Below are 26,000 nucleotides of genomic sequence, written 5' to 3' on the forward strand. Positions count from 1 at the left end.
TCTATAAGCTCACAGTGCCTCGCAGCGCGAGGCGTTGTGAGCTTGTAGATCTGCTATTTTGTTTGCTAAAGTTTGCCGAATATGGACGCTATAGGGTTCAATTGGTTAACACTTATGTTGCAATGATTTTTTCTCTTCAGTGTCCCGCGATGCCATGGTCTCCATAGACTTCCATGTAATTTATAGTGCACGGATTGTGCACGCCCATGCCTAGATGATGCACCACATGTGTGCACACTGTGTTCACAGCTTTCAAACAAAAAAGTCCGCTTGGAAATCCGTTCAGGCATTCATGATTTATTAGCCATTATGTTTTCTTCAGATGTAAACAAACATGGCTGCCATGTTTGAAAGAATGGGTTGGTATGGGGGTTAAACATGCAATTTCGCGATCGCGATCATGCCTAATACATTTCTGGAGGTCCAAAAAAGTTTTTTGAAAAAAAGTTTTTTTGAAAAAAAAATGTTTTTCTTCAAAAACGGCCCAAACTCTGGAAACTCGGGGTTGGCACAGGGGTGGTACCTTTTCAAACTCGGGAAACTCGGGGTTGGCACCAGATGTGTTAATATAAAAAAGGAGAAAAGGGTTTCTAGCGCACAAAGATTTGGAGGACCCCCTGTAGTAACTCTGAGGACCCCCTAGGGGTCCCGGAACCCCTGTTGAATACATTGATGTAGAACATGAACATTAATAACACAGGTTCTGCTCATGATCCTTTTCTTCCTCCAGTATTTTCTGGGTCCATCATGTAGAATCCGCCAGCAGAGCGCTAGCTTAGCGTCAGGCTAACAGAAGTAGCTCCCAGGTGCTGTGTTGTTGCTAGGACATGTTGTGGTTGCTGGGCTGATGTCAGTCCGGGGTTGCCACGGCGAGGTAACACGGCGGTCAGTGTGACATCAGCTGGATTCACTCTCTGTCTTCCTCCCTCCATTCTGTAGTTCAGCTGTCTCTCTTTCCTTCATTCTGTAGTTCAGTGGTTCTCAACCTTTTCAGGCTATGACCCCCAAAATAATAATCATTTTAACTGGGACCCCACCCTGACGAGCACTAAGAGTAGAGGCATTACATTTTGTTTAACACGGTTCTATTGTGTAAATTACAATTTCTGCCTCTAATATTTGACAATTTGTCCAATGTTTAATTTGCCCTTTTAAAGGTATTAAAAAGGACATACAATTGTCACTTTAGAAATGTGAAGATACCATTTAAACACTTAAACTTTATGTTGGTTTGTTTACTGTTGAGTGAGAAAACAATGTTGCACATTAAGTTAATCATCTGGGGACCCCCCCAAAATCCCCCTGCGTTCCGAGACACAGGTTGAGAACCACTGCTGTAGTTCAACTGTCTCTCTTTCCTTCTCCCCTTAACCACTTAAACCCTATTGTGGTGGAGTGGAGTTCCTCAGGGCTCTAGTCTATACTTGTGTATTTTCTGTTATTGTGGGGAAAGCTCTCACTGTGGGGCGGCAGTGGCTCAGGGGTAGAGAAACCGTCATTAGAACACGGAGGGTTCCCCAAGGGTTCCCAGTTCGATCCCGGGCTCCCCCAGAGTTAGTGTGGAAGAGTCCTTGAGCAAGACCCCTATAGTTGCTCCCGGTGAGCAGGTTGGTGCCTTGCATGGTTTCCTCTGCCATCATAAAACGGATGCTGGGGTTTAAGTGTTTAACCCATTCAGGCCAGGAACACATTTTAGTGTAGTACAGTACAGTATGTAGCAACATATTTGTTTTTATAATTTTTTGAATAATATTTGAGTTTTTTTCAGAAAAAATGGTTAATCCCTTCTTCTTCATTCTCTTTTATTCTACTCCTTTCTCTTCTTTCTATGTTTTCCTCCTCCTCTCTGCTTCTTGGTTGTGCGTCGGTAACTCAGGCATTCTATCTCTCTTTCCTTGTCCCGCTCCTCCCCATTCATCCCTTGTTTCCTGTAATGTATCCGTTTCTTATCTCCTTTTCTTTTCCTCCTCTCTCTCTCTCTCCATTCAGAGTAACCACCAAGAAAGAAAGGAAAAAAAATCAAGATTTACTGTAGTACTTAACACATTCACTGCCAGGTATTTGCCACCGTAGGTTAGGGCTGTCACGATATGACATTTTTGCATGACGATTAATTGTCACTCAAATAATTGGCGATTAACGATTTAATTGTGTTTTTGTCGTTGATAATTACATTTCTGTTTGGCTTTTAGGCTTTGAAGTTGCACATGGTAGATATGACACACAACCTAAATATACAAAGAAATGACTGACATATTTGACAACTTTACACTTGAAAAAGAACATTGGTAGTGGAAATAGCCGATCTACAAGCTCACAACGTGTCGCGATGCGACGCGTTGTGAGCTTGTAGATGTATATGAACATTTTTCAACATGGAAACGATTATGACGATTATGAAAAATAATCACGATTATGTCCAAAAATCACAATTAGACGATTATGTAATAATTGTGACAGCCCTACCGTAGGTCGCACTTAGTATGAAAACCTGCAGATCATGTCCGTCAGTCCGTCCGTCCGTCCGTCCGTTTGTGTGTCACGCCTCATGTCACACTTCATATATGGCCAAGACATCTCCATATATGGAGTTGGCCCATACCTCTACATCTGACCTCACGGATGTCTCATGTCACACTCCATATATGGCCAAGGCATCTCCATATATGGAGCTGGCCAATATCTTTACATCTGACCTCACAGACTCAAGATATGCATGAAGCCAGTGGCGCCGAATTTTGTGCACGGCACTGGGTGCAGAACCCAAATCGAGAGAAATGATCCATTCTTTAGTAGAATCACAAATCTAAATTTCATAACATTGCCTCGGGTGGAAACGGGGTTTTCCGGATGAAGTCATCTACAGATGGATCATGGGAATTTGAGTCTTCGCATCTCTCCTGGCTGTGGGAGAGCACTGTCTTATCGCTCTCCACTGAAAAAACTCAGAACGTGTATACGTATACGCCCTCGGCACTCAACAGCTGGATTTGATCAAATATAAATATACATGAATGTGTTAATGTCAATTAAACTAAAGTTATTTTTGATATGTTTCACTGGTATTTTTTTCACAATAACCAATCAACAGAATTGTATTTTGACAACTCTTAACACCGCGTTTAATCGCAATGTCTGCGTCCGACACTCGTGCCAAAAGGGACGCAGGCACCGGAAAATCATTCATGGATTATGGAGAGAGAGAGGATTTTAGAGAGCCCCTAGACCAGTGATACTCAAACTCCGGCCCGCGGGCCACTTCAGGCCCGCGGCACCATTTTGACTGGCCCACCAGCTTAATGTCCTCAAAGTTGCGCATCCAACAAGTTTTAAACTGAGCAGATTGGACCTTGCGTTCCAGAGATAATGGACAAAACATCTTGAAAACGGCCATAGAAATCGCCGATTTTCGCAGTTTTTTTTCTCTCTCTTTTTTTTTACCAGTGGCTCTGCCTCTGCCCAACTTATTAGCATACCAAAAATTTTATAGTAGGCCTAATGCAAATGAAGAGACGTACTGTAGCTCTACTTAACAACTGCATCATTAGCCATTTGGTAGCTAAACAGTCTGGGTAATCTATTTTAAGTAGATTGTTTGATTTTATTTTATTTTCCTTAACTATCAATTTCAACTATCAAAATCAAGTTTATTTTCTGTAAAAAGCCATTTGTGTTGAATGTGGCAAAGTCATAAATAGCATTGTGAAGCAATTGAAAGAGAGATATGCTCAGCTATCTTTAATGTTATCCAGCTCGATAACAGGCAGACAGATATCAACCCAGACAAATAGCAGACAAACGTACATTCATTTATTTTGGTGTTTTTGTGGAATATGCTAATTTCACAGAATTATTAAAAAGAGAGAACATGTAGCAAATTACTTTGATTACAAATGTTGGTTGACAGAATATAAATGGAATTCCAAGCCATAAAATAATGCACATTGAAATTGTCTTGAGTTATGTGGGAATAAAGCAAAAAGTTATCAAGTAATGTCATTTTATCAACTGGCCCGCGGGGGATAGCTTCGCTGTTTCTACACATCATCTTTTCGACTCCCAACTCTAACCTTTATCCTAACCTTAACCTCCGTGGCCGTGGGGTGAGTCGCTAACCCTCCGGTTGAAATGATGGTCGTTCGAAAGAGCGAGATTTTACCGGCCCGCGGCCCCTTGTAATTTTTGTAATGTGGCCCACCGGTTCAGAAGTTTGAGTATCCCTGCCCTAGACCACCCATTACTGATGTTTTGGCTGATATTTAGTAAAATGAATAAATAAATGAATCTTGAAATGAGTTGCAGTGATGTAGGCCTACAGTATGTAGGGTGAGTCTGTGGTCAACACTGCTCTCCACAGCTGAGATAACTCACTCCAAACTCTGTGCGTGTGTGTGCGTGTGTGTGCGTGCGCACACGCATGTGTGCATCAATTTGTCTTTGTGTGTGTGTGTGGCTGAAGATTGTCTATTGTGTCATTCAGAATAGCACCAAGTTGTCAACACATTTGTGTGTGTCTGATGCTAATCGTGCTAGAATGAATTCTTGTCATTTAAGCCTCAACTCCTGTGTGTGTGTGTGTGTGTGTGTGTGTGTGTGCACGCACTTACTTGTGTCCCTAGTTAAACAGCTGTTTTTGTCATATTATGGTATAGTTGTTTTATAGACTGAGACTACACCCTTGTTGTGTGTGTGTGTGCGTGTGTTAGTGTGTGTGGGGTGCGCCTGCGGATGTGTTTGACGGGAAGTGTTTGTCTGTGTGTGCATGCGTATAATGCCGTTTGTTTTTGTCTGTATGCACAATTGTGTGTACGTGTGTGCGCCATGCACAGATCAAGGTCATTGTTTACTGTGTGTGTGTGTGTGTGTGTGTGTGTGTGTGTGTGTGTGTGTGTGTGTGTGTGTGTGTGTGTGTGTGTGTGTGTGTGTGTGTGTGTGTGTGTGTGTGTGTGTGTGTGTGTGTGTGTGTGTGTGTGTGTGTGTGTGTGTTGCCATTGAACCATTATCTTCAATACCTCACAGCCTCGCCCCACTTACAATGGAATCTCTCTCTCTGTCTCCATCTCTGTCCCTCCCTCACCCCTCTCTCTCCCTCTCTCCCTTCATCTCTCCCTCTCTCTCAAACACACACACACACACACACACACACCTGCAATCTATCTGTACTGTGTGTTCAGCAGTATTTGTAACCCAAGTGGTAATTGAAGTATGCTCTGACATTGAATTTTGCTTAGCTGTGTGTGTGTGTGTGTGTGTGTGTGTGTGTGTGTGTGTGTGTGTGTGTGTGTGTGTGTGTGTGTGTGTGTGTGTGTGTGTGTGTGTGTGTGTGTGTGTGTGTGTGTGTGTGTGTGTGTGTGTGTGTGTGTGTGTGTGTGTGTGTGTGTGTGTTCGTGCGTGTGCGCGTGTGTCCCCTCTCCTGGCTGTCTCCTGCATTGCGACAGCTAGCTTAGCGGCTAACACAGTTAGCTCATTTCCGTCCTCAGTCGTTTATTGAATCACAACTATTCCACAGACATGCTGCTTAGCATTGTGTGACATTCACCGCTCTGTCACTCTGTCTCATTGTCTCTTTTCTGCTTAAAGCTGCATTTTATATTTATATAAGGAGAAATGATAGGGAGGGACTAGTAGAGAAGAGATCCAGCAGAACTAGAAGACAAGTAATTTTATGTTTGGTTGCACTAGGGTGTTTTACTGTGAAAATAGCAGATCTACAAGCTCACAACACGGCATGTTGTGAACTTGTAGACCTACTATTTTCAGCATGCAACCAAGTGTAAAATCAGGCATTACAAGTCTTTGCGATGCCATCAGATTTCAGATGATGAAAACGTCAATGAAATTGTATTCAAGTTCAAGGTTGTACTTTATTGTTAGGTACAGAGTAAAACTTGTTTTTGTTTGGCATCCTTCAAATGACTATGACTAAAACGTAATCGAACTTTGCTGTCAATATCAACACTGCCCTGGAGTCAGTTAGTAGGACACCTAAGTAGTGCCAAATGTTAAGTTGTTTAAGTAGTACTGCTCATAGACGCAATACCTTCACTGGCCAACAGGCCGACCAAGTGTCTTGTCTGCTGAGCAGCAGATATTTGCTCTCCTACAAACTAGAGAGAGCTGTTGACAGTCATTCTGCCAAGGCCTGTTTATTTGCTATTGCACCATTCAACAGCAAAGCAATTACTAGTGTAGTGCTCTACTTGAAACATCGAGAAACACTATATTATACATTCAAATCCAAGTAAAATACAATAAGTTGAAATAAAACAAAAATTAAATAATACAATTTCAGTGCAGGAGAAATAATAATAGAAGAATAAATAAAAAAGGCAGCAGCTGTGTTTTAAACAAACTAAGAGTCACGTCAGACCATAGAGTTTGTTCCAGATGTGTGGAACATAAACACTGCATCTTCTGTCGGGTGGAAACCTCATTATGTCCAAAACTGTGGAAAAGGTAGCAAATGGACAAGCTTGAGCTCATAGACCTGCTGCTGTTGATGATTTTGTGTGACGATGTAGTCCAGTATGATCGGGTAGGGCGTTCAAGACCATCAAGACAAGAACGTTAAGAATATGGAGATATGGGGTTTCCGCCCGACACATATGCTGTTTCTCCACATCTAGTTGTTGTTCTGGGGACAGAAAGCAGAGGAGCTGTGGATGGTTCATGATGGAACACTAGATCACATGAGGCTGATCACATAGGAAGGCTGTGGCTCAGGCCAAGGATCCCTGGGTCGGTGGTTCGAATCCCGACTCCTCCTGTCCACATGTTTGATTGATTGATTGATTGAAGAGTTTATTAGCAGTTTGCAATAGTTTCATGACAGCACAAATCACTGGTACAAGGTCAACTAAAAGGAGAAAGCCTAGAAAGCATTACGGATTATTTACACAGGAACCACTTTAAGTATCTCATATAACATTAAAAGACAGACGGATAGAACACAGTACCTTACTTTACCTAGGATAACATCAATTTCAAAAGCAGAAAAAGCATAACATCAATTACAAAAGCAGACAAAAAGGGGGGGGGGGGGGTAGCATGGGGCCTTATTCTATTTACAAGTCACGAGTAGCAGCCGCCTGAAGGTGACTTTTCATACCGATTTTGAAGGAAGCTAGGGATTGGGTCTCCTTTAAGGCTTACGGAAGGGCGTTCCACATGTTGATGGTATAGCAGGAGAACGAATTAGAGCCTTGTTTAGTGTTAAATCTCGTTGAACATGATTAGTGGAGCTGCCTCTGGTGTTGTGATCGTGGACATCCTTGACCTTTCGAAAGTAGTTTGTCAGGTACATGGGTATCTTGGAGGTGTAGTGTATCTTGTACACCAGGCCCATTGCAAGATGCTGTACTCTGTCAGCTACTTTGAGCCACCCCACGCTTTCGTGGTGATGATCGTTAAGGTGGGCCCTGTCAAAGTGTCCTTGGGCAAGACACTGAACCCCACATTGCCTACAAGGAGTTGGTCGAGTGCAAGCTTGCCACCATTGGTGTGTGTGAACGTGGGAGTGAGGACGCTGGCGTCGACTGTTTGCCGCTTCACCTCCCAATTTATGAATGAATGGACCATTGTAAAGCGAGTTGAGTTTGCAACTGGGCTTAGAAAAGCGCTAGATCCATTATTGTTTATTACATGCATTATGGACAGTTCATTGACAGACAGGGAGGTGGTGTGAAGAATTAAGACCTGGATTGATATTATGGACTGTGTGTGTGTGTGTGTGTGTGTGTGTGTGTGTGTGTGTGTGTGTGTAATTTTCTACTGTATAGTGGTGGCATTTGCTCCTCTGAAAAACACGGGATGGGGAAGCCGTCTCGCTCCCACGCACACAAACACACACACACACGCACGCACGCACACGCGCTCGCGAACGCACACGCACACACTCTCACATTCAGTCTTGTTTAGACAGAACAGTGTTTAGAAGCAGCAGAGATGCCCAGTGGCAGCACTGATCCCAGGTCAGCTGGTTGGCTGAGTCATGGTCACGCTATAGCATGACACAGCTGAATGTCATACTGTAATATCACAGTCCTACTGAATGTCATACTGTAATATCACAGCCCTACTGAATGTCATAGTGTAATATCACAGTCCTACTGAATGTCATACTGTAATATCACAGTCCTACTGAATGAATGTGATAGTGTAATATCACAGTCCTACTGAATGAATGTCATAGTGTTATATCACATATCATTGTGGGGCGGCATAGCTCAGGGGTAGAGAAACTGGTATTAGAGCACGAAGGGTATAAATCCCGAAGGGTTCCCAGTTCGAATCCGGGCTCCCCCTGAGTTAATGTCGAAGGGTCCTTGGGCAAGACTCTGAACCCCTAATTGCCTCCGGTGAGTAGGTTGGTGCCTTGCATGGCTTCCTCCGCCACCGGTGTATGAATGTGTGTGTGAATGGGTGAATGTAATGCACAATCTATGTAAAGCGCTTTGGATTAAAAGCGCTATATAAATGCACCATTTACCATTTATTGTCGTTGCTATGCATGTAAGTATAGCAACATGTATCTTTGTATGTTTAATAAGTATTTGAAGTTTAGAAGGATTTAGAAGGTATTTTTAGAATCGGCCTTAACCCTAAATAGGTTAATGTCATAGTGGACTATCACAGTTCTACTTAATGTCAGGTGCTTTGACATCACAGTCCAACTGACGTTTGCTGTAACACAGAGGTCACACGAGCCATAAATTAGTTTTTATAGATCTGATGTTTGTGGTTGTAAGACAAACTATTAATCTGTTTTGACCTATGAGAATGGCTCCAGGCTAGCACGGGTCCAAAAAATGGGTAGGCCGGTGCATTTCCATTTACTGACTTAAAAACCAGTGATAGGATCTTAAAATATATTAAAAACTGACAGGCAACCCAATGCAGGGGTTTTAAAACAGGCGTTATGTGTGCTTTCTGTTTGGTCTTTGTCAATACATGTGCTGCTGCATTCTGGAGTCTGGACAAGTTGTAACCGACTATTGCTGTTTTTTTTGGCCAGACAGGAGAGCATCACAGTAATCAAGCCTGCTGGAGATAAAACAATGAATCAATTTCAGTCTCAGCCTGGGAGAGAAATGGTCGGACTAGCAATGTTTCTTAGGTGGAAGAATTACATTTTCTGCAGTTGGAACTGATCCGACCCGAGGGACAAGTCAATATTTTGGGTTCGGTTCTCGGTTCGAGGCAGGGATCTTCGGTTACCCGCGGACCCGTGCTACCCTCTAGTCCAGGCCCGTTGGGGAACATGGTTTAGACTTTAGACAGATGCTAGGGTCGATGTTTGACCTAGTTACTATGTGCACTGATGTTTGACCTAGTATGCCATGTAGTTTGTCTGCTGTTTGTGTTTTTCGCTGTGATCTTTGACTGCGTAAGTTCCTGTTGATATGTGTGTGTGTGTGTGTGAGAGGGAGATAATAAATGCCTAAATGGTATTTGTGTCAGTCAGTAAACATTCAGTCAGTCCTGATGAGTCTGTGGTGAAGGTCACTCAACACTGCAGCTATTGTCTCACTGTGGCGCGCGCGCGCACACACACACACACACACACACACACACACACACACACACACACACACACACACACACACACACACACACACACACACACACACACACACACACACACACACACACACACACAGTTCAGTTTGTAAAAGAGACGGGTCATGTGAAAGAAATAGTAGTCTTATTCATTTTGTTGTGTGTGTGTGTGTGCGTGTGCGTGTGCGTGTGTGTGTGTGTGTGTCTGAAGGCCATTCCAGTTTCCTTCCAGAGAGCAATATGTTCTCCATGAGATCATGAACTGTTTGGCTTTATCATACCAGCTTTTGTGCGCGCGTGTGTGTGAGAGAACTTCCTTGCGTGCCTATCTGTTCGTACAATGTTGCTGCTCACCTCAAGTGTGTGTGTGTGCTTTAAGTACTGCAAATTGAGTCTGCATTCTCAGACAGGAAACCGCTCCCATACACACTGTCAAAGAACAATGGACTGATGGGATGCAACACACACACACACACACACACACACACACACACACACACACACACACACACACACACACACACACACACACACACAACCTCTAGGAAACACGTATGCATACAAACACATATTTACTCGGGATGTATGACGACACACACACCTAACCGAGGAAAGGCGTGCAGGAAATGCACAGGCACACACAATCAGCAGGGATGTGTATGTGCGTGCGTGTGTGTGTGTGTGTGTGTGTGTGTGTGTGTGTGTGTGTGTTCCATAGACTGTAGAGAAACATGGACTAAGGGAACGGTGGGTGAACGGTCACCCATTGGTTTCTACAGAGCATAAATGAAGCCTGCTTAGCAAGCGTGTGAATGCTGCCCATCTTTCTACATCCTGTCCTGAAAATGGAAATGGTACCCGGATTCTATTGGTTGGGACAGAGCGGGGGATGGGTCAATACATGCTATTGGTTTAGGAGCTTGACAATCAAGCTAGCCGCGCCCCTCCTACGGCCTACACTAATTTATCGTCAATTTTAAAATACATAAAACCTGATCAACCCCTACAACCCCACCCGTTCACTCAGATCAGCCGACACAGGGATGCTGACAGAACCCTCGCTAAAATCCCTAGGACAAAAATCCACTTGTCCTTGACAATTTGCCCTCCTGGCCCCCACACTGTGGAATAAACTCCCTGTCGCACTTAGAACTACAGACTCACTCCCTAGCTTCCGCCATGGACTGAAGACTCACCTCTTCAGACTCCACCTAAACCCAGAGCACTACTGTAACACTCCTCTTCCCTCTATGACCACACATGAAGCTAGATAGTATTTTTAGGTTTTAGAAAAAAAGAAATACTGATTAGGTGCGTGGGCTACGTAGTACGTACCTATGTTATTGTTTTTCTAGATTTTGATACTCCTATGCATTTGTTCTATAGGGTGTGCCAAATGTAGTTCTGAGAACGGCCATTTCTTGGGTAAACACAGCCTTACGCAGGTGTTCTGATTAGACTATAGCATTAGTTCTATGCAATCAAACAATTGAAACACCTGTGTTTTGACCCAAGAAATGGCCGCTAAGGACTACAATGACGTAGCCGCTGGCACACACTATTGTTGTTGATGTATTGACATATTATCTTACTTATTATATTGATGTATTACCTGCTTATTGGAAGTCGCTTTGGACTAAAAGCATCTGCTAAATGCCTAAATTGTAAATTGGTACATGGGACCATAATTTAACAAAAGTCTTTAAACCAGACTGGAAGCATCAAGTGTTTATGACGATGTTTATTAAGCATTAGTGGAAATTGCAGATGGCATCGCGACACGTTGTGAGCTTGTATAACTGCTATTTTCAATCCTTTTCTCAGATTTCTCTCTTTCGGGTCTCTACCTAAACGGTTTGGAACGCACTGATCTAAACACACCAATGCTGTTGGTAGCAGTTCTATTATCTGTTATGATCACATATCATGGAACCAATGATATGATCACATATCATGGAACCATGATTTGGTTCCATTTGTATACTGTCAGAGTTAAGAGGAGACCTTGAAATGTAAAAGTTTGAGGAACACTGCCTTAACGTATCTCTCTCTCTGTCTCTTTCTCTCTCTGTGTAGATGAGCGTGAGGCCGTACAGAAGAAGACCTTCACCAAGTGGGTGAACTCTCACCTGTCCAGGGTGTCTGGCAGGATCACTGATCTCTACATGGACCTGAGGGATGGACGCAGTCTCATCAAGCTGCTGGAGGTCCTGTCTGGAGAGAGGCTGGTACGAATGCAACGCACCCTCTATTCTATAAATGTCTTCTAAATCCTTCTGAGGTTTTTGAAAAACGCATGTTTCTATGTCAGTGGTTCTCAAACATTTTCATGTCAAGGACCCCTAGAATTTATATGCGTTTGGCCGCCGTCCCCAGTCTCAAAATATTCTTTTAAAACTTTATCCCATGATTTTGTAACCCATTTTTCACCCATTACCAATTATCTAATGTAATCCTGCAGGCGCTACACTTCCTCTGCCAACCAGTATCAAAATATTCTGTTCCAGGGACCCCCCCAGAAGCAAATATTTGAGTTACAAATGTTCACTTTAAAAATACTGTATATATATTCAAAAGATTTGCACACATTTTCTTGATCTTTCAAAAATAGCAGATCTACAAGCTAGCAGCGTGCGCTGTGAGCTTTTATATCTGCTATTTTTCAATAGCTAATGTATAAAATAATTCCAGGTCCATGTCTTTCTCTTGGCTTTCTCTCAAGGACTATAATGCTAGTTGACAGCTGAAGTTAGCTGATCTACAAGCTCAGAAAGCGTCGCAGCCCGATGTGTTCTGAGCTTGTAGGTCAGCTATTCTCAGTGCAATACTTGTCACGCAAAAATGTAAGTCGGGCATACAGTAACTCCCGAATGTGTCTGAAAAAGTAATATTAAACTTATTTTAAGATGAAAGAGTGTTGGAATTGCTCAAACTTGCAATAGAATACATGTCCAGAAGCATCTTCCATAAAAACCATGATGGTCTTGGATATTTCATAAAAGCAAATGGTTCTTTAGAAAGTGTTGAGCTTGTTGATCTGCTACGTGCTATGTTTGAGCTTGACTCCTGTAAGTAACTGAGGTGATATGACAGTTCCATGCATGCACGTCCTACACTTTCTCTTTCATTATCTTTGTCCGTCACTTTCTCTTTCTCTTCATCAGCGTTGCTCTTACAATCATATGTAAAAGCTGCATTCCGTAAGGAGAGAGGTAATTGGCAGCTGTAACACCCGGGATTCAAGCCCGGGTCTCTGTTTGTGACAACAATATCTACCTACATGTACCTTTTGCTCACCCAAGAGGGCATATTCATGGGTTGCATTTGTAGTCCTACACCAGACATTTTGAGGACCAACACAGGTGTTTTGATTAACGTAGAACATTGGTTCTATGCCAATCAGACACATTGAACACTTGTGTTGGTCCTCAATATGGCCGGTTTAGGACTACAAATGCAACCCATGAATATTTGAACATACAGTACCTCTACCATACAGTTTGGTTAGACTAAAATGTTAAAATAAGTTTGGATTGTGGCTTTTACGAGCGCGCGTGCGTGTGTGTGTGGTGTTACTGCCAGCCTGCTGTCACCATAGGAACCAGAATATATTACACACTCTCTCACCCTGCTCTCCTTTGCTTTCTCTTCCTACTGTATGGATCCTTTCTTTCTCTGACACACACACGCATGCACACACACACGCATTCACACACACACGCATGCACACACACACACACACACACACACACACACACACACACACACACACACACACTTACTTTAGTACAGAGGCATCTCGGGTCAACTTCACCAAGTATATATTATGTGGTTGGAGAAACAAAAATGTGAATTTATTCAAATATTCATAACTAAAAATCAAAAGAGACAGCTTTGTGTTGCAAACAGTTGCAGCTGATTATGCCGTATCATATACAGACATACAAACACACAAAGTAACTTGCAGCATTGGCTGGCACGGCTTAAAATGTATTAGTCGCGACCATCAGGTCACAAGTTAATATGAAAACCTCCACCAGTCCTTCAGTCAGTCCCTCCGTCTGTCCGTCACATCACGTCACACTTTTGGCCCTACTCCTATCTCTGGAACCGTTGCCCCTATCCATGCCAAACTTTGCACACACACTCCTTGGCTGGCAAACCACAACCTGTTGAATGTTGAAACATGCTGGACATCTGTGTCTACAATAATAATAATAATAATAGAAATAGGGACACTAGGGTTAATATGATTCATCGGTCGTCCATGTTGTAAATACAACGCGAAGGATGTGTAAGCGGAGCCAACTGGCTCTGTGTCCGCTTCTAACTGGGAGAACTGGTCCACTCACCCCGGGAGGTCCACTCAACACTGGCCCTCTCACCCCGGGAGGGAGGAAGCGGAGAGGAGAGAGGAAGAAAAGAAGATGACAGCCAAAGAAAGGAAGACAGAGAGGGAGAAAGAATGAAAGGAAGTGGAGTTTAAGAACTCCTCGGTCAGACGCCAGAAGCAGTGGGGGCGGAACGAGGGATCCGCGATGGAGGGCTGAGGAAGGAAAGAACGATGGAAAGGAGGGAGGGAGGGAGGGAGGACAAGATAGAGGGATGGAAGTGAAAATGAGAGCGATTGAGGAGAGAAGAGAGGGAACAGCATGAAAGCGTGAGAGAAAAGAGGAATGGAGAGAGAGAGACGGAGAGAGTCGGTTATGAATGGATGCATTCATGGAGTGTGATTGTGTCTCGTGTTGAAACCCGTCCAGGGCTGATGTCCGACGTCTCAGGCCTTGGTCCAGCTGTCTGTCTGTCTGCATGTCTGTCTGTCCTCTTGACAGCGGCCCTGAACCATGTGGTGTGTCTTGGTCACGTGGTCCAACAAAGCACTGCTTCTGGGAGCAGATGATATTTAGACACATGAAAACCATCTGACAGCACAGCACATCGGCCTTTAAACAATCATATACATATTCATAGCACATACTAACACACGCTGACTTATCTGTTTTGCGTTATGTGTACCGCCTGTCTCTCCTAGTCCTGCGCTGTCTAAAATGTGCTTATGAAAACGTGCCACTATAAATCAGCTGAGAGTACTGAGCCAGTACAGTATGTACTGTTGTGTCAAACATCTGCATGCCTGCAGGACTGTACTGCTCTGCTGAAGCAGGTTAACACAACATAGTTGAACATCTCTCTATCTTCTCTCTCTCCATCTCTCTCTCAAGCTCAAGCTAGATTTATACTTAGTTGTGAGCCGGCCGGTGCAGCACACCATGGTGTGTGAGGCCGATCTGCACACCTGCCAACACTCCTGAATTTAGCCGCAGTCTCCTGAATTTGTACCATCTCTCCTGCCGTGTTTCTGAATTGTAGTTTTCTCCTGAAAATAACCTTCATTTTGGACAACTCAGCCCAAAAGTGAGCCTGTCCATCCTAACATATACATTTTAGAACTGCAGCCAGCGGTATTTGGTAGACAGGTAGACGGGTAGACAGGACCAAATGCAGCACTCCAATTGGCTAGGAATGATCACGTGGCACACGTGCCGACGTCCTCACGCACACGTCCTCACGTCACACCAGCGCCACACAAAAGTCAACAGAGAGAGAGAGAGAGAGAGAGAGAGAGAGAGGCTTTACAGTCCGTGGGTCTAAACCGAAAGTGAAACTTTACAACTCGAGAGAGAGAGGGAGAGAGGAGAGAGAGAGAGAGAGAGAGGCTTACGGTCCCGTGGCTCTAAACCGAAAGTGAAACTTTACAACGCCATGGAGAAAGGCAGCACAGCAGTCCTCAATTATTCATTACTAGAGGTTCGCGGCCCAAAGGGCCGCTCACATCTAGAGTCCACGCCCGCTTCTTTACTAAAAAACTTTTTATTTAAAAAAAAAAAAAAAAAAAGGTAAAAAAAATATAAAAAAAAAAAAAAAAAAAAACAAACAAAAAAAAATAATTAAAAAAACAAAAAAAAAGAAGCGGGCGTGGACTCTAGATGTGAGCGGGCCGTAGGCCCGCGAACCTCTAGTGTGTTACAAACACCCCACTGATACAGTATGCAGCCAGGGACAAAATGTTAAATTCCAAGTCAGTGAATAGTAAGTCGGTGAATAGTAAGTCAGGCCCCCCACTAGGAAATCTCCTTATTCTTCACAGTCTAATGTTTGTAGGTAAGCGGCCGCAGACAGTGGAGTATAAATCAGGCCTCATGTCCTCTGTCTGATTTCTTTTTTGCTGATGTGTGGCTCTCCGCTTTCTGTCTGTCAATTTAAGGGAGGGAGATGGCATAGGAGAGACAGATAGTAGGAAAGCTATGAGGGAGACGGCTTAGGAGGGACAGATAGTAGGAAAGCTATGAGGGAGACTGCATAGGAGAGACAGACTCAAGCTGAGAGGTATACATTGTTCAAACTCCTCTATTGATGCATTTAACACGTTCTAATCTAGGGGGCTGCCCAGTGGCAAAAAAAAACTGGGCAGCCCCCTAGCCTAGCTGCCCACTGCAACAGTTGTTTAGAATGGACACATCAAACTCAATGTCCAACAGATTGCTTTGTGTTGTTAACAGCTGAGTTTCTAGTGTCAATCTCCCTCTGGAAGAGATTACACTGAGGCCTCACTGCAGACTGTGTTTTATGCTTTGAAGAGGACATTACATTATGTTTGTAGTGTTTTCTCACTGTAAACAAAGAAATACCCTCTCCCTGCAGCCTAAGCCCACCAAGGGCAGGATGCGTATCCACTGTCTGGAGAACGTGGACAAGGCGCTGCAGTTCCTCAAGGAGCAGAGAGTCCACCTGGAGAACATGGGCTCTCACGACATCGTGGACGGGAACCACCGCCTCACCCTGGGTCTCATCTGGACCATCATCCTGCGCTTCCAGGTACCCTGTCTGTCTGTCTGTCTGTCTGTCTGTCTGTCTGTCTGTCTGTCTGTCTGTCTGTCTGTCTGTCTGTCTGTCTGTCTCTCTGTCTGTCTGTTTTCAATCAGATCTCCAGTGTTCCCACGGTCATGAAATTCCTGGAAATATTTTGAAATTAGAAAAATATTTTTCCAGTTCTGGAAAGGTTTTGGAATCGATCAAGGGTCCTGGAAGGTCCTGGAAAAAATAGCTATGCATTGTCTTTGGTTATTGATTTTGTTAATACATCTGAAATGACAAATTAAACATGGGCCAAATTGTCAAATATTAGAGGCAGAAATTGTGAAAACAGCAGATCTACATGTTCACAACGCCTCGCGTTGCGAGGCGTTGTGAGCATGTAGATCTGCTATTTTCACAATAGAACCGTGTTATACAAAATTCCTCAACTCTTAGTGCTCGTCAGGGTGCCGGGTCCCCAGTTAAAACATGATCATTTCGGGGGTCACGGCCTGAAAAGGTTGAGAACCACTGGCATACACTACCTGTCTTTAGGCATTGCGCATAGGAGTAAGCGACCTGTTATTGAGCTGAATTATTGTTATATAGTCCTGGAAATTGGGTTAAATATTCTGGAAAAGTTTTGGAAATTAATTGGTAAAAATGTGTGGGAACCCTGTCAATCAGATCTCAAACACTTTCCAGGTGGTTTTAACTTTGAAATGCGATTCCCAACTAATGTCTCATTCAGTGTGGACTGTGGACACTGAAGCCTGTGTCACTCGCTGAAAATAGCCAATCTACTACTGGCCCATGCGATGCATTGTGGGCTTGTAGAGTGGCTGTTTTTGGCGAGAGACACTGCTGCAGGGCAGAGTCAAAGGTCAAGCATGTTGTCATGTCGTTACCACAGCAACCAATGCAGTTCAATAAAGGAGAGATCAAGTTGATGCAAAACGTATTGACATGTTGGCGACTGGACTTAAAGGTTCACTTCTAGACTTTCTATTGATTATTCACGCTATTGAGACTTGAGTTCAATCATATTTTTATTTTTTTGTAGAACTGTTAAGATACAAAGTTTATTATAATAAATGTACCCCCATTGATTCCGGATGAGGACCCAAATGCATTTGTGTCCCATCCGGAATCAATGGGGGTAAATTTATTGTAATCAAATTATTGACAAAAAACTAAAAATATTATTGAACTCAAGTCTCCATGGCGTGAGTAATTAATAGAAAAAAAGTCATTTTGGGGGAGAACTACTCCTTTAACGTGTAAGATGATTAGCTTTGCACTGCCCCCAGTGCAGTGCAGAGAACCTTCTTTGTCGCAACTCTAGACAAATGAGACTTGGTGATGGAGATGGGTTGCTCATCATTTGCTGAAAAGCGAATGGGACAGGATCAGAGGCAGTGATATTTAAAGATGGAAGCCCAGTCTCCTGATTGGCTGACTGGAGATTGTCTAGAAGTGCTGAACACTTCAAGCTGTGAATGAAAGGATGTTAGTGGAGCATCCCCAACATAAAGATGAAAGCATCAGAGAGATCAGAGCTACATGTAGGTCAATGACGTCTGCATTACACAAATCCCATCTGATCACTCTGCACATAACGATGTTGGACAGTCGGCCCTAAAGATCTGATTTGAGAAACAAATGGGATTTGCCTCCAGCCAACAAAGCCACTGTCAACTCAATTCAAATTAAAGGCCATTATCATGCCACAGTCTCGCATCGAGTGTCACTTCCAAATCTAATTGAACCAAACAGTCAGCAGCAGGTGAACCTGTAACATCTTCCAGGCTTCCTTCATCTGGCATTAACTTGCACGTCTGCCGCTCTGGGATTGTTTGATCTACAGTACCCTAGTCAGGGTATGGTGTTCTGTGATCGTCTGCATCGCTCTGTCACTGTAGATGTGACGTCGAACAGCCCGGTCTGTTCTTGAAGCAGAGTGTTTTATCCTCGTTCAAATGGAACGCAACAGTGGCAGGACGTTTGTGTGTGTGTTTGTGTTTGTCAGGGTTTCTGCTAGGCATTTGTACAGCCAGCGAACAAATGTAACAGAGTGTGCTTGTATAATATCCTCATCACTTCCAAAGGCAAGAGGCTTTTACAGATTGTAGCAAATCGCTCATTGGAATGAATTGATCATGGATGATGTCTTTCTTGACAAGTTGTACAACTTTGAGGTGCGATATGTGTATTCTATAGGGGTGTAACAATACATTTGAACAACGATACCATACGCATCACGATACATGGCTGACGATACGATACATGGACGATATTGGTTCATTCATGGTGATATGATATGATTCGAATCAAAGATTTAAAATTGATATAGTAACTATTTAGCAAAGATATCAAATCTGTGTGCAACGTGTCAATAGAGCAGGTTTTTTAAGGGAAAAATCTATTATTATGAAAATAAATAAGTAAATACTGTGATTCTTTAGCAAATACATAGACATTATATTGCAACACATGGACAAACCCACACCTTGACATGAACACAGAGATTACACACATTTATCGATAGAACGAGAGTGGCTATATGGAATGGAAAAGTAATTAGACCCCTCATTTAATTTTCCCTCTTAAAATTGCAGAATACAAGGCACAGTTACTTAGTTTCCATTCAATTGATTATTTGCATTGCAAAACGATTCGATATGATATACAGAGCAAAACGGTACGATATTTGCTTTTGCATATTGATGTAGATTTTTCGGTTCAGTTACTATATCGTTGCACCCCTAGTATTCTATCTGAAGATGACGTCTTGGCTTTATTCTTCATTGTATTCACTGCTGTATTGTATTCCATGCAGCCTTCGGGCGTCCGTGTTGTGTTTATTGTCTGTTTAGGAAGGCGGTAGGCTCTCTGAAAACCACACAGGACGAGCTACAAGTTAGCTGAACGTTCGTCCCCAGAATAGGGAGGCTAGGGTTCATGTTGTTGAAAGCTGTGATCGTCCCTGAAGTTTACACCGATATTGTGTGTGTGTGTGCGCCTCAGATCCAAGACATCAGTGTGGAGACCGAGGACAACAAGGAGAAGAAGTCTGCTAAAGATGCCCTACTGCTCTGGTGTCAGATGAAGACTGCAGGGTGAGCGCACACACACGCCGTGATGGCGTTGTAATGGCTGATTTTACACTTGGCTGCATGCTGAAAATAGCCAATCTAAAAGCTCACAACATGTCACAGTGTGACGTGTTGTGAGCTTGTAGATCTGCTATTTTCAGAGTGTGACGTGTTGTGAGCTTGTAGATCTGCTATTTTCAGAGCACAATACCCCGAGCACAACCAAACATAATATGACTTGCCTTTTAGTTCTGCTGGGTCTCTTCTCCACTAGTCCCTCTCTAACATTTTAGTCTAGTTTGTATTTGTTGACGAAATTGTCAATATCATTTTTTTTTTGTTTTAGTCATCATAGCTATAGTATTTAGTTTTTATTTAGTTTTCGTCGGTGAAACAACGGTAGTCGACGGGCATGTTTTCGTCATAGTTTTAGGCAACGAAATCAACACTGGTTCCACTTTTACCAGTGAGACCTGGACGCACCAGACTGAAACTAACCTCTCCTCCTCCTTCCTCTCAGCTATCCCAACGTCAACATCCACAACTTCTCCACCAGCTGGAGGGACGGCATGGCCTTCAACGCCCTTATCCACAAACACAGGTAACCCTGGTCTCTATTCCATAGACATAGAAAGGTATTCATCGGGGGACCATGGGATATCGGCATCGTTTCCACGTGCATCGCTTCCACGTGTGTCACAGAAACAGAAGTTGGTAGGCCAATCAGAGGCAGGTGGGGGCGGGCCTTTTCGTTCGTACGCAGCCTTTAAGTCCCAGAAAAGAGGCGCTGTGATTGGTTAGTAGTAGTCACATTGACTGGCGGCATTCCCTCAGTTTTTGCAGAGGTCCAGCCTCCAGTTGTTATGTTACATCGCTCCAATGAACTGCAGCGGAGGATGAAGTATCTAGCGTTTTATATCTATGCTCTATTCTGCCTGGTTGGAATAACGTGTTCCTTCCACGCGCTACGTCCAACCGGGGAAACTCCCTGCTGTCAGGTGAAAAGAAGCGGCTTGGACTCCTCATGCATAGAAGGAAGCATGAGGTCAATCTGTCGCTCTCCCCAGGTTGGCAGAGGGAGTGTAGCGCCCAGGATTACATTAGATAATTGACACGGATATTACCCCAGTAATAATGGTGGTATAAGAGCAGCAACAACACTAGTATATCGACGTTGTCGGGTGGAAATCTTGTATCTCCAAATTTGTACGTTCTTTCGCAAATCATACAAGGCCGTCGCACAAAAGTAGTGAAAACAGCAAATATACAAGCACACAACGCCTGTGCTTGTAGATCGGCTGTTTTCACTAGTTTAAATCATTTTTAATGATAAATTCAAAACGAACGGTTTTGGACATACAAGATTTTCACCCGACAACGACGAAAACTGTCGCTGGAGTAGCGGGAACGCCACCACCGCCCCCTGCAATGTTGTGGCCCTCGGCTTGGTACCCTAGACATAATTCGGCCCTTGGGGAAAACTAGTTGGGGAACCCTGCTATAGTGTGTAATATGTGTTGTGTGGGTGTGATTCAGACCGGACCTGATAGACTTCGACAAGCTGAAGAAGTCCAACGCTCATCATAACCTGCAGAATGCCTTCAACCTGGCAGAGGCTCACCTAGGACTCACCAAGCTCCTGGACGCAGAGGGTGAGGTCGCATGCACACATGTAATCATGTATCTATGTCCGCAGTTAGAGATAGAATACAGGGACACAGATATTCACAAGGTGCAGTAAAAATGTGCAGTCAGCTAAGCTTGGACAATTTACCCAAACACACCTCAGGAGTAAAAGTAACAACGGACTTCGCCATACCAATGATAGAAGCCAAAGATAAACACAAGTAGTTTGTACCTATAGCCTAGCTCTGTGATAGTACGGAGGAGCGGCTGCAATTTCATGACTTTGGTTATAAAAGCTTCCTCTAAGCTAGAGTCATAAAGGTTTAGGCCAGGGGTCTTCAACAGGGGGTCCGGGACCCCTAGGGGGTCCTCAGAGTTACTACAGGGCGTCCTCCAAATCGTTGTGTGATAGATTCTTTTTTTTCCAATTTTTTTTATATCAACCACTTGAACCCTAGCGTCCATATTCCAAGAACTTTAGCCAAACAATAGCCGATCTACAAACTCACTTGTAGATCGGCTATTTTCAGCAAAGAGGGGGAAAAAGCACACTAAGTACAGAGTGAAAGATCAAGTTAATTAAGTATTGGCGGTTCAAGTGGTTAAATATCTGAAATTGTATCTGACACAGTATCTCTGTAGCCATTAAACGAAACGGGTGCACACATCCCATAACCCACACACTGCACATCATTTCGGAGCTCATATATTTGAACGGGTAAGGGCTAGTTATATGGAATCTATGAAAAGGTTGTGGGGGTCCCTGCTTCATCTCTCTCTCAACTAAGGGGTCCTTGGCCTGAAAACATTGAAGACCCCTGGTTTAGGCCACTTGAAGAATGGAAACTGATTTCTCCCCCCTCCCCTCCCCTCTCCTCTCCAGACATCAGCGTAGACCATCCGGATGAGAAGTCCATCATCACATACGTAGTGACGTACTATCATTACTTCTCTAAGATGAAGGCCCTGAAGGTGGAAGGAAAGCGTATTGGAAAGGTACAGTATGGCCTACTGTACTCTAATGAAGGACAACCCAGCCTCATCCTCTCCTCTTCATACCGTACGATATGTCATCGATGTTGGGCAGAAACCAACATATTTCATGTTTGCTCTATTTCATGCCCCAATTCATTTGTAGTCGTATGATAATCTTCATAAATGGACAATTTATTTTGGTCAGAACCTTCAAAGATACATTGTTTGTTAGTCCCTAGCGGAAAACACACAAACAATGTAGCAATACATGTCACTTGAGTAACATGTCAGCTACTACAATACACAATACAGTACACAATACACGTGTGCTCAAAAAACCATAGACTTTGAGTGAGAGAACCAGGAAGTGCTAAATGGCCCTGGGACTACAAACGTCACCACTCTTATTATGGTGTTGCTGGTGCTTGAATGATACAAAATAATGTCTAATTGTCTCCACCAGCCGAAGGCTGAGGGAGAGTATGTTTTCCCCTCCGTCCGTCCGTCCGTGCGTCCGTCCGTCCGTCCGTCCGTTTGTCCGTTACCAGCTAATCTCCGGCGCCGTTGGCCCGGTCGCTGCCAAACTGTGCACACACACTCCCTCGACACCAATTCAGAACCTCTGCCCCAAATATTTCACATGGGCCTGTTCTAGCGCCACCAGGAGGCCGACTTTTGCAAAACTAACTTTTGCCAGTACTCCTACAGATTTTGTCCAAAAATCACGTAAATCAGTAGACAGTATCTCTACAGTCATGTGATCGACATGGATGTGTCAGATTTTCCATATTCCATCCTGATTGGCTAAAACTGGCTTTCAAAGTTTGCAGGATTGGTCAGTTTTGAATAAAATGCCTGAAATCCTGAACGCAGTGTGCGCTTTTGGTGAAATTGTGCATGCACATTCCCAATAGGCAGAGGAATAAATGCCACTTAAGAAAAATCAAATCAGCCTCATGGTGGCGCTATAACAGGCCGATTCATGTTTTCACCTATAACTCCACCGATTAGTGTCAAACTTTGTATGCGCACTCCTTAGAGGCCAAGGTAAAACCTTTTCCCTGCATTTTTTACATCAGCCTTTTATAGCGCCATCAGGAGGCCGACTTATGTAAAACACATTACATGCCTGACCTGGTGGAGACCTGTGCTCGGAAGAGCACTGCTTCTAGTTCATACTCCATTGCACACTGGAAGCCGTCATATGACAGAGCATGAATTACACGTTTTAATTTAAAGTTTCTTGTATATTATATAATAATATATATCGTCTCTGTGGGGTGGAAACCTCATAATGTCCACACCTGTTACTTTTCAGGTTTCAAATTTTAAAAATAGTAGCAGAGCTTGTAGATCTGCTACTTTTTGTTTGACGCTGTAGTGCGATCAAGTCTCCCAACCCGAGAATCCAGAGAATTAAATTTGATTTCATTTACTATAAATTTATAAAACTGTATCCAAAATCGGATCGCTGATCCAAGGTGCCTAAGTGCCCTGACTCCTACATTCAATCCCTCAGACACTGTGCACACCCCTGTGCACACCCCCCCGGGCACAGGACTAGTTATTCTATATTCTATATTTATTTTATTCATTAATAAGTTCCAGATTGCTGCTTCAGGACTGCTCAGTCCTCCCTCAGCAGACGTGAGGGAAGGTGTTGCTGTTGATGCATTATTGATGCAACTGATCTGTTGTACTGAGGCTTATCTTTGTGTCTGAAATATGATCATGTTCTCCTGCCAGGTTCTGGAAAACGCCATCGAGACGGAGAAGATGGTGGAGAAGTACGAGTCTCTGGCCTCGGACCTGCTGGAGTGGATCGAACAGACCATCATAATCCTCAACAACCGCAAGTTCGCCAACTCTCTGGTCGGAGTTCAGCAGCAGCTGCAGGCCTTCAACACCTACCGCACCGTAGAGAAACCACCCAAGTTAGTAACAGAAACACACATAACACCTACCTACCGCACCGTAGAGAAACCGCCCAAGTTAGTAACACAAACGCACATAACATCTATCTACCGCACCGTAGAGAAACCACCCAAGTTAGTAACGCAAAGGCACATAACACCTAACTACCGTACCGTAGAGACACCACCCAAGTTAGTAACACACTCGCACATAACACCTACCTAACGTACTGGAGAGAAGTGGTTCTCAAAGTGGGTGCCGTGATGCAATATACTTTGATACTATTTGGAATTTATCAAAAACAACATAACACCTACAGTACATACTTTACGTAGAGAACGTTAGTTCAAGGTTAAGTTATTTCTGCAAAATGAAATGATGGTATTGATAAAACCACTGTCCTAAAAAGTATACTAAACCTGTGTGTGTGTGTGTGTGTGTGTGTGTGCGTGTGCGTGTGCAGGTTCACAGAGAAGGGTAACCTGGAGGTGCTGTTGTTCACCATTCAGAGTAAGATGAGAGCCAACAACCAGAAGGTCTACACCCCACGAGAAGGAAAACTCATCTCTGACATCAACAAGGTCTTTAACACCTCCAATATACCATATACTGTCTTACCAAGGCCTGTTACAAAGTATCCATCCATACCTTGATGCTTATCCGATGTTTATTGTCTTTGTGCGTGTCAGTCGTGGGAGCGCCTGGAGAAGGCGGAGCATGAGCGCGAGCTGGCTCTGAGGACGGAGCTGATTCGCCAGGAGAAGCTGGAGCAGCTGGCACGCCGCTTCGACCGCAAGGCGGCCATGAGGGAGACCTGGCTGAGTGAGAACCAGAGACTGGTGTCACAGGTACGCACACACACACACACACACACACACACACACACACACACACACACACACACACACACTGTGGTTTTTACATTGTATTATGACACGCAAGAAAAAAGCTAAATCATCTGTTTGGCAAATATTCTTAGTGACGTCACGGCGCGACTCTACTGTACTTCACTGTACTGTAACGTCTGTCGGCCCGTCTCCTCTCGCCCACAGTATGAAAACCAGGAAGTCACCTTACGTGAAAATGTATTTTATTACTAAATCTGTGCTTATAAAAATGATATATAACTCTGAAATATCTTAGTTTTAGCAACGTTGTTCATGTCAAGTAGTTAGTTTGGCTTATTTGTTGAAATGATTATAATCGCTATGGTGGTGGGTGGATTAAACCCCCGCTGCTGGGCGGTTGAAGGCTGGATTCCAGCCGGGGAGGAGGGAGCTAAAAACTGACACATACAGTATAGTGGTGGTGCTCGGTGACCGTGACAAATGTATCGCGGTGCGGTGCTGTCATAGTGATTTTGATAATTATAATGCATAAACAAACTAGTGCACATGAACGATATCGATGTAACTAAGATATTCGATTGGGTACATATATTTTATATGCACAGAATTACAATTAAAATACATTTTATGTTGACGCTAGTTTCCTCAATTTCCTGCTCCGTGCGAGTCAGGGAGAGGCGCTGCTCTCTGTCTGCTCTCTGCCCGTTTCGGAGCGTTTACAGAGGGACCACGTGACCTACTGTATCACAATGTACAAGTTTGCTGCGTGACATGACACCTTTTAAGTAAATTGTCTTAGTACTTCTGCCTCGAAAACACACACCCACACACAATCCTGAACATTATTAGAGTTGTAGCACGTTAGCCTGGCACTAGACAGACTGATGACGTTGGATTCACTCACACCTTAACCTCCACAGTATCAGTCTGGACTTCGGCCCATAGGGAGACAGTATGAGAAATCAGAAAATGACCGGGCCAATCAGAGGCTGTTCTTCAACTGTTTTACGGACTGCAGTTGAAACGCAGTCACTGATTGGTCCAGTCATTTTCTGATTTCTCATACTCTATGCCAGGGGTGGGCAACTTTGACGATGGCAAGGGCCACTATATTTCCACCTTCACTCCA

The 26,000-nt window shown here is 43.7% G+C and overlaps 1 protein-coding gene across 2 annotated transcripts in view; it reads left to right on the plus strand.

Moving 5' to 3' along the window:
- Positions 1 to 26,000, plus strand: part of sptbn1 (spectrin, beta, non-erythrocytic 1) — a 182,269-nt gene that overhangs the window by 86,176 nt on the left and 70,093 nt on the right. For both annotated transcript variants that reach the window (XM_080741157.1, XM_080741156.1), the window contains 9 exons: positions 11,635 to 11,786; positions 16,261 to 16,434; positions 19,441 to 19,532; positions 20,029 to 20,109; positions 21,045 to 21,160; positions 22,018 to 22,130; positions 23,856 to 24,043; positions 24,487 to 24,604; positions 24,713 to 24,871. In XM_080741157.1, coding sequence (XP_080597283.1) covers positions 11,635 to 11,786; positions 16,261 to 16,434; positions 19,441 to 19,532; positions 20,029 to 20,109; positions 21,045 to 21,160; positions 22,018 to 22,130; positions 23,856 to 24,043; positions 24,487 to 24,604; positions 24,713 to 24,871 — 1,193 coding nt within the window. The remainder of the gene's footprint in view (positions 1 to 11,634; positions 11,787 to 16,260; positions 16,435 to 19,440; positions 19,533 to 20,028; positions 20,110 to 21,044; positions 21,161 to 22,017; positions 22,131 to 23,855; positions 24,044 to 24,486; positions 24,605 to 24,712; positions 24,872 to 26,000) is intronic.

This window comes from Nannobrachium achirus, assembly GCF_963921795.1.
Source record: "Nannobrachium achirus genome assembly, chromosome: 13".
Classification (NCBI taxonomy): Eukaryota; Metazoa; Chordata; class Actinopteri; order Myctophiformes; family Myctophidae; genus Nannobrachium; species Nannobrachium achirus.